The 10,184-nt window shown below is 38.0% G+C and overlaps 1 protein-coding gene across 1 annotated transcript; it reads right to left on the bottom strand.

Annotated features, from left to right (window-relative positions):
• Positions 1-251: 251 nt before the first annotated feature.
• On the bottom strand, positions 252-10,167 carry LOC140922894 (E3 ubiquitin-protein ligase ARIH2-like). Its single transcript, XM_073372933.1, has 14 exons — positions 9,830-10,167; positions 9,650-9,717; positions 8,629-8,698; positions 7,790-7,931; positions 7,182-7,297; positions 6,206-6,315; positions 5,618-5,735; positions 4,755-4,805; positions 4,402-4,423; positions 4,131-4,282; positions 2,930-3,073; positions 2,288-2,353; positions 1,835-1,918; positions 252-600 (listed from the first exon to the last, which is right to left on the bottom strand). Exons 1-14 carry the CDS (start codon positions 10,058-10,060, stop codon positions 529-531), a joined length of 1,446 nt encoding a protein of 481 aa, XP_073229034.1. The 5' UTR covers positions 10,061-10,167; the 3' UTR covers positions 252-528.
• Positions 10,168-10,184: the final 17 nt, after the last annotated feature.

Raw genomic sequence — 10,184 nt, 5'->3', positions numbered from 1 at the left:
CGGAACCCTGATGTTACCTCTTTCGGGCGGAACTTCCCCGTATAGGATATTATAGGGAGTACCCCCGGGCAAAAGGTTTACATCCAAACGGTGATTTAAATCCATTTAAAACTCATTTCCAGCAAAAACGAACTGAGACCAGAGGTCAGGACGGTCTTGATGTTCTAAACAAACCTTTAATAGGGAGAGAAGGGGAGAGGAGATTAGAATCAAAAGAGGGGGTGACACGTTGATGATGTATTAAACATAAGTTAAAGTTGCGCAACGTTTAATTGCCTTTTATTGAAAAAGCAATGTACCAAATAGAAGGCATTTTTTAAAAAAGGTAAGTCCTTAAATTTTAAGAGCTAAACATTTCAAGTCTTTGTAACACAAACAGAGACGAGAAAACGTTTCTTGAAATAATTCTAATGCCGGAATTTTTTTCTAAATTATCTCCTTAAGATCTGGCGTGACTTGAACGACTTGAATCATGTCTCTCAGAGAACGTGACGGTCACACAAGACATAACAAACGTAGCCGTTGTAACTAAACCACAAGAAAGTCTTTCAGTAACGTCTGTCTTCTCTTCTCTGCTATATCCATTTGATTTTCAAAGTCCTGAAATATAATAATACCAATGAAAAATATTAAAACCAAGTTAATGAATTTTTATCAGGATATTATTCGGACACATATTGGGTTGCTTTCATGAGATTTTTTTTTCCAAAACCAAGAGCGCACCATATTTAGTGGTAATCTCTAAGAGCCACCAAGTTTAATTCAATTCTTGACCAAAACAAGCTTTTATATTTATAGCAAAATACACTGCTAAGAACAAAGTTTTCTGTGCGTTTTTAAAATTGTACCTTAACGACTTTGCAGCGAAACGACTTCAATATGCAGCGAAACGATTTCGTAGCAAAAAATAGCGTAACACAAATTGTACCTTAACGACTTTGCAGCGAAACGACTTCAATATGCAGCGAAACGATTTCGTAGCAAAAAATAGCGTAACACATAGCAGTTTTGACCTACTGACATCTAATATAACAACACTGTTGCCTGTTTCAGGTGTTCGGATAGTAGAGTGTAGCGCGAAGGCAGACAGCGGGAAAAAAAATTACGAGGAAGAGAGACTATTCTTCCTGTTCAAATCTTCTTGCGCCATCCCCAGAATCCAAATAGAGACCTTAATCAACGACGACGACGACGACGGCGACGGCAACGAGAACGGCAAAAAAAAAGGGACTAGCTTTAAAACAACACTGAACTCTGCACGTGCATTACACTTTTTTGTACATTTCTTTGCCGTCACTGCACGACTACGACGTGAAGCTTCCTAAGTTCACGTTTTATGGAAGACGTGAACACAAGACAACGATTTTCTTTTCCTTTTTGTCAACTTCGATACAGTCTTTTAGAATTTAACTCGAGTATAACATTGCCAACATTTAGCCTGCGAGCAAGCTCTCCTATTTGGGCAAGCGAAGCGAGTCTCGCGAGAACGCGCGAGCGAGGGGCCGAGGAACCTCGCGGCTTCGCCGCCCGCTCGCGCGTTTTCGCGAGACTCGTTTCACTCGCCAAAATAGGAGAGCTTGTTCGCAGGCTACCAACATTTGACGAACTGAACGAGATGGAAGAAGCGCGATAAAGTTTGAAGCAGGGCGAATCAACTTTTTAAGTGACGTCTTCGTAGCCCTCGGCGTCGTTATTGCTTGAGCTCCCCACTAACACTACAGAACAGAAGTTTCCCCTATCTTTTCTGAACGGCAACCGAAGAAATCTCTGTGTCTAAATGATGAAGACGCCTATTCATGTTGTCTCTTTAGATCTGCTAGCAATACTCACTTACCCCTCTACAATAAAGCTCATCTCGTTCTAATTTCCAAGACAAATTTTCTATTTCCAACTCAAGCTGTGCTTGTTGATACTCAAACTGTTAAGAAAAAATACAGTCAAACCTTTAAACCGACTCAAATTGACCGAACAAAGGAGAGAATTGTCCCCACATAGACGGACGGATGCATTAATGACAGAGGTGGTTTAAATGTACATGGAAAATATCGTAATTAATGAAAAAAGCTTATCTAGAAGTAAGACTAGGTCTAAAAGAGTGGCAAATATATAAACCAGTTTTGATAACTTAAAATTCATTCCTGGGCTCTGAGTCTTAGAAGAATAAAACAACTCATCTCTGAGCTTCAAGTTGATTAAGTTTGTTTTATTCCTCCAAGCCTCGGAGCCAAGTGTGAATACAATGTAATTCTACGAAATTGTTTGGTGAATTCTCCGGAAGTAAACTTACAAGTCTTTTTCTCTCATCCTCCATGAAGTAAGCATAGGGATAAGTGTACATCATCGTGTAACGACACTGAAACATGAATGGAAGAAAGTGGGTCAACTCGATACTAAACATCATCTTTACCACTGCTCTAACCATCAGAATTCTGATCATCGTCGTCGACATCGTTCTGATCATCATCATCATCATCATCATCATCATCATCATCATCATCATCATCATCATCATCATCATCATCATCATCATCATCATCATCATCATCATAATATAATAATAATAATAATAATAATAATAATAATAATAATAATATAATAATAATAATAATAATAACCATCATCATCATCAGCATAATAATAATAGTAATAATAATAATAATATAATAATAATAATAATAATAATAATAATAATAATAATAACCATCATCATCATCATCATCGCCATCATACTATCACCATGTGCATCACCGGCCTCATTATCATCATTGATATCGTCTTCATTACCTTCCATATCATTATGGACAACAAAACCATCACCACAACCAACATAATCATTGTTATCTTAACTCTTTCGTCCTGATCCTACCATCATCAGTTTAGGTGTCAACAAAAGTCGATATATCATAAGTACATGTAACGGCCTGCTTACCTTAGCGAGTAACTGAGCAGCATCCATGAGATATTGCCAGTCTATCCATGTGCCGATATTATTGTTGACTTTTTCTTGTATCTTCTGATTTATTTTCCGTTTTGTCTCTTGTTCTCGTTTGAGGCTATCAGCATGGTTTTGCCACTAGCAAAAACAATAAATACAATAGCAAATCACAACTTGAGAAACGGTTCTACGAAAAATGGCAATGAATCCCTTTACAACTTACAAGGTGACGCAAACTACACAGATAAAATAATGGGCGATTTAGTTATAACGTCTAAATTTTAACTAATATTAAAATAACTAGTCTCTAAGGTTTTTTTCTAAAACTGTAAATCTTTAAGCTGACGTACACTCTGTCTTCACACTAAAAGGCTTCAGTACAAAAGGCGATAAAGTTAAAGTTAAAGTGATTGTATTTTTAGAAGGAGTCAAAATCTGAATTCCAGGTGAGGATTTGGCTGTTTATTCAAGAATGAGAGTGTGCGTGACCGGTCAACATGTCCGGCGAGTGAAATTTTTGGCCAGTCGAGAGGCCATTCTTGCCCGAAATTGTCCGTTGACCAGCTGTTATTTTGAGTCCTGTCTTGAGAGAATAAAACATCAACAAATTGGGAGAATAAATTAAAAAACACAAATCCCGGCGTCAACAGCGCCATAAAATCTTTCAGTATCACGCTAAGCCTCACTTCCAAGATGTGGCCGGACACGCAAGCATGTCAACGGGACACTTGGGCCCGGTTCAGACGCGAACTTTTCATGAGCCGAACCTAATACATTGACTTAAGTATACGAAAAGTTCGGCGTGTGAATCAATTAGGAACGCCTGTTTCAATTTGGAACGGCTCAGCCGTTCCTTTTTCCTGTCCTGGCCGGAAATTTCGCCTCTGGAGCGACTTTGGAACGGCTTTGACTCAGACGCCGAACTTTTCATGTACCGAACCTAATGCATAAATTATTATAACGTATTTTGTAAGCAGTTTGACCGAAATGAGCATTTTTCTCCCTTTGAATTTAGTTCGGCTGGAATTAAGATCGGCGTCTGAATCAATTCAGACAGTCTAAACAATTTGGGTCGGCCTTAATTCGAATTAGGTTCGGCTCATGAAAAGTTCGGCTTCTGAACCGGGCCTTATTCCCTTTTTTCTTTGAAAGGGAAGGCACTGTGGTAAAACTAGAAACACTTGCCACCACATACCCTTTCAAAATAGAAGAGATATTTCTTGAGCGCCTCTCTTGCTTGAATTCCAGCAGACTCGTTAACAATATTTGGATTGGATTTATATCGACTACATTCGTAATACTCTGATCCATGACTTCTCCAGTCTCCACAACACATCCAGCAAAAATCTGAAACATTATTTCCCAAGAAGAAGTTTTCTTGATATTTTTGTTACACCACAAGATTTAAAGCAATTTAAGTCTTGACTACTCGGCAATGCATTTTAAACTTAAAATGTTCAACATACCGTGTTTGCACTTTATACATTGCTGAAAAATTAAAACGAAACAAAAAAATCAGTGAGAGAAATGCGAAAATTGAAAATGATAATTAAAAAAGAATAATACCCATGTAAAAGTCAACAACACACAGATGACTTTAAAGTGGAACCCCGACTTACGGCCACCTCAGTAATACGGTCACCTCGTTATTATGGCCACTTTTTTTTTTCTTGTAAAGAAAACCTCGTTAATACGGTCACCTGGTTATTACGGCTTTTGGCCCATTGGTGACCGTATTAACGGAGTTCCGCTGTATTTGTTTGCGTTCCCAATGAATAGAATCTTTTAGAGATAAGGATTATTAAATAATCGTACATACCATATGATTACATCCACCATTCTTCTCGATACAGCTTCCACAGTTTGGACACTGCATTTAAAAACAACAGCCATTTACAAAAATGATTTTCGGGGAACACTATAACAGACTTTTAGCAGGGCGTCACCAGAATGTGCGAGCGCAAACGTTATTTTTTCATCAGATCAGTGATCGCGGATGATCGCGGAAAACTAGCCGTACAAAACGAGGAGGGAATGGGGAGAGGAAGGAAAAGACCGATTTTGGGACCTTCGCAGCTTGCAGCAGCGACGCTCACAGCGAACTTGTTTCGTCTCGCTGGCGGACTTTTCTTTCCTTTTAAAAAACTGAGAAAAGAAGAAATTTCTCGCAGCCTAACGCAAACACCTACTAACACGATTATAATTTATTTAATTCCCAATCTAACATTCATCCATATAGTGCAAGATCATTTACAAGAGGTAATTACTATGTTAAACGTTCAGGATTAGACAATTAAAGTACCGGTAAGTCTTTTTCAAGGTTGGCTTAAAAATATCGAATAGTTTATCTTGTCAAATGCGTCGCATGTCAAAAAATAACTTCAAAATCAATATCCTCGACACTTTACTCCAAAAACTTTCAGATGAGAATGATTATATTGATTTACCGGACTTAACAACGAAAATTTCTCGAACACTCGCCTTCTTATATTTGCATTTTTTACTTTGCAATATACATGACTGTAAACTTAATTTTATTTCCTTTTCTCTAGTCCTGCTGGTGAGATGTTCGCCTCGACCAGCTATTGTAAACTGCGGGGAGTGGATATTCTTTACTTATAAAATTTTGAAATAATTAATAAATAGTAAGAAGAAACAGTTGAATCGATGGCCAGCACTTACATCCTTTGTGTTAGCTGTGATATAATTTGCCGTCTCTGAGTCGTCTTCACATTTTGTAAGCCATTTCTTAATGGTATAACAGTCTGTAGGAGCGTGGTATTTCTCTCCGCACAAGAAACTGCAAAAACATAGCGTACATTGGATAAAATTATATAAATATGCAAGTGGAGCAAGATTCATGACAGGAATAATCAAAGCAAAGTTGGAACTCCAGCAATGGCGTTAGTCTGCAAGGTCACTCTTTAGACTCGTCACAGAGGACAGTAGCGGTCGAGGTCAGCAGTGTGTGCTCACTTGTGTCATTTCGGGGACAATTTTGGTGGTGGAGTCGGTTAGAAAAATAAGAGCACAAAAGTGAGACTGCTCGCAGGCTAAATCTTGCTGTAAAGTTCTCTAGAAGTAAAGGGTCAACTATTTTATTGGAAATGTGGAACACGAAGCCTCTTTCTCAACAATGGATTGTGAAGACGTTAGCGAACACAAAGATTTTGACGGAGAGGAAATCTGTGTCTCCGTAACACTTGTTAGGAGCCCAATGACACTGCGAGGTTATTTCTAAGCATAAATGAGGCATAGAACAAGACTCACCAGAATATTGAATAACAATGTGAACACCATATTCGTTTTGCTTTGGGTTCCACTACTTTAACGAGATAACCGCAGTCACTTCCTGGGCACCATCTAATTAAAGGATGATGCTGACAAAAAAAAAAGAATAAAAAATAAATACATAACTTAATTCATTAACCTAGTCAAGCCTCAGTGCTCCATAACAGCTGGTGTGGACCCCTATCCCTTGTACCTCTGTGATGTCATCAGGTTAGCATCAGTTAAGCCCTGTACTCAGTGCAGACGGACGCAATAGTGTTGGACAACAACACCCAACATTGTTGGATGTTATACATTGCGTCCCATTGCACACCCTGTTGCATGTTGTTTCGCAAAGTTTGAAACCAGTCAAACTTTTACACTAACAACTCCCAACATTTCTTTTGTTCTGTGAATGTGGAGGCGTGGCGCAAAAATGCTGGATCCGTTTGCACAGCTCTCCCAACATTGTTAGGGACATGCACGTGCATTACACATGGTCTCCAAAGTCTTATGGGTTGTAACCTTCCCACAATGCACTGCAGGTACCAACATTGTTGGGAGTTGTTGCATCTGTTTGTACAGCACTCCCAACATTGTTGGCCAAACAATGTTGGGAGTTGTTGCATTCCTTTACATGTAGCTTAACAAAAGCTAGCACAGTGCTTGACTGCAAAACAACATTATTAGAGTTTTGGTTCTTCTTGGCCATGCGGTGATCAAGCCATGACTCAAACAGCTTAAAACAGCGATATTTTTTTTTTGTCAAATTTCCAGTGGTGAATGCATTGAAAAGAGCAAAACGTTTCTGCTTGTCTCCTATCCTAAGTAATTTCTTTTAAGTTTATTATAAAGAGAAATAAGAATGGTCTAGTGATCACGATACCACCACTGGATCTCTTCAAGAAGGCTAACACGTGAATTTTTAAAACCATCGTTATCATTCAACTTGATGATACAAAATTTGAATACTCACCTTAACTTCATCATTAAAAAGAAAATGCCTATATTTTTCTTCAGCTGCGTCATTTTTGAGTACTTTCAGAGCCATTTCTTCTCCAATTAACAGATTGCAGTTCATACACTCAATACCTGAAAAAAATTGCACAGCGCAACCTCAGTGATCAATGTTCCATCCTATGGTACATCCTTGTTTATGACAAACTAATTATCAATGGTCAAGGAAAATTACTGGTCATTTTAACAATAATCTTTACAAATTTAAACCTGAATAATATACAGTGCTGGGGCCACCCTAATTTGGTTGCTAATTTCTGGCAATTCTTTCAGTGTAGTAGTATGCATTGTTTTCATTTTAATTTTTAAATGTGGCTGAGTGAACTTTAGGCTAAGTTAAACTCGAGAAAATGCTTCCCAAGAGTCCCACTTGTGATTTTGGGGGTGCCCTAATAGCTTCACAGGGCCCTTTGGGCTTTACAGCCTTGCTGCTGAGGTCGGCCCATTACATAAATGAAGGCCTCCTTGCAGGAACATCCCTTTGATAATATGGTGATTTTTGAAAGTGCTAAAAAGTTACAAAATTTACACTTGTATCTAGACAGAAAATTTTTTTTCACTGCATACCAGAGGATAAGCCAATTTTTAACTGTGAAATACAATACAGCAACCAGCAATCATCACAGAACACATGGCCACAGGCTGCACTGCTTGTGTTGGACTTTGTGCAACGTTGGAAACATACCGGACAGTAAAGTGACCTTGAAGTCTGCAGAGTGAAATGAAAGCAGTAAGTGATGTACCCACAGTACAAGGCTGGGAAGGATCAGCTTGCTTTGATCTTCATGACAAATTATCGCCAAAGTAACTTAATTCTCCTATGATATAATTTTAGTTTCTTTTTTAAAATACAGTGTAGCTTTTGCAGTACTGTATGTACTTGTATGGTCATGCAAATAAAGCTCGTTGTCGTTGCTGTTGATCCGAGATTTTAAAGTGGTGGGGGAGGGGGGTTGAATCCAATCAACCAGCAAATTACAGTGGAGCCTTGATATATCAAAGTCAGTGTTTAATCTAGAAATTGGTCAAAGTGTGTCATATGTCCCACATGGCATTTTAAATTGGGTCATTTCAAAACTGGTCTGAGTCAAAATATTATCTTGAAACTTTGAACAACTGACATCATCCACACTATCCCAATAGCCTCGTGCAGTTCTGGAGGTTGACTTTTGAACTGACTTCTCCACCTTCAACATCCTTATCCTGCCATTCTCTTTTGCATAAAAAAGGAACTAGTTAAAAGCTTTTGTTCTCGTTTCATGATGAAACAAAAACAAAATACGGACACCTTGTTAATACGGACACTTTCTATGACCTCCTCACTGTCTGTATTTACAAGGTTTGACTGTATTATACCACATGACTTGTAATGTAAAAATTCAGTAAACGGTTCTCGAAATACTTACAGTTTGAGGGGCAGGTTTTTCAGGAATAATTCTTCCTTCTACAAGTAGACCTACAGGATCAATCCTGTGCCTAAAAAATACAATATTTATTATATTTAATTTAAGGATGCCCTCGTGATCTTTTTTTTTTCTTGAAAATTGTGTTTTCTTTACTAGTAAGGTACTGTAACAGACGGGAGAAAGAGTGTTGTCAGTTTTTCACTTCACAAGCAAAACTCTTGATTGTGACTGCTCGCATGCACATGTACAGCTATGTACATTATTTCCAGTTCTCACACAATGAAATACATGCATATACACAGGGGAGTGTAAAGATTGGTAAATTTACCAAAATTAACAATCCTTTCTGCAATAATTATTGGATAAACTGAGGCAGCTCTTACATAAATATCACCTCTTGCTACCCCGGAATGCTGAGGGAAGGGGTGGGGGAGTACTTTGTAGTAACAGTCTATTTGGGATGTGCCACTGGATGGGGTTGCATTTTCACAACTGGATTGACTACAACAAGGTTGAATTCAATACAGTTACATGAATGGGGTCACACACATTTTGGGAGTAAGAATATTCTGGTAATTAGGGATTTAAAGAAAGGAAGATTAATTTCAGGATGACCTAGTTAAAAGGCTTTACAAGGTAGATGCATCAACAGAAAATGACCATGTTGGGATAGCGGAAATTACATTTGTCCAAAAGTGACTAATGTGGGGTCTATAATTTGCCACAGAATAGACTATAGTCTATAAAGGGGTAGTGGTTATAAGAAACCAGAAACCGACATGTATTTTTTCCAATTTCCTTTCCATCTCATAGGTTGTGATAAATAACAGCCGAGATAAGGTGTGTAAGCTTATGTTGAACTACGTAAGCTCAATGAATTCTTTGTTTACTGATGTCTTGTAACTTAATTATTGATCAATTACTATGAATTCAAATAACCTAAAATAATGTAATTAATAAGAGCTAACGGGTCTCCTATCTAGGGGACAATGAGATTGAATTTAAAATAAATAAGATAAACCTTTCTAAAATCTTCTCTGTGTTCCAGTCATGCTGAATAAGAAGAATCCTAGCAACAGATTCCGACACCTTGGAAATAAATTAGAACTTAGTGAAATAGGAAATAAATAAAGATCACGAAGATATGATGACATTACCGAACAATGTTATTGCACTTTAAAGGTATCGTTAAGGATCCCACCTTTATTTGCCGGGAAACGTTAGCTACAAAGGAATCGAACATTTGCTTAGCTTCATTCGAATCAATGATCACATATTCGAAACTTTCAGGGTCTTCCTCTTTGTCGGACGCCATTCCCTCATCGTCATAAATATTCGTGTAATAATAGTCGTCATCATTATCTTCATCCTCATCATATTCGCTCGATTCCGCGTCTATGGAATCCTGCGACTCTATATCAGCCGCGGACATCACAAAGACCTCAATGATATTCTTAAAACAGCTATAAATATACGAAGAACTTCAAGACTTTACAACAAGACAACAAGAGAAACCCGTGATACAGTGATAGCACTTGTCGGGTGATGTCACGTTA

This window comes from Porites lutea, chromosome 13, assembly GCF_958299795.1.
Source record: "Porites lutea chromosome 13, jaPorLute2.1, whole genome shotgun sequence".
NCBI lineage: Eukaryota > Metazoa > Cnidaria > Anthozoa > Scleractinia > Poritidae > Porites > Porites lutea.
Note: the sequence above shows the minus strand (reverse complement) of the source record. Positions and strands in the feature narration are given on the sequence as shown.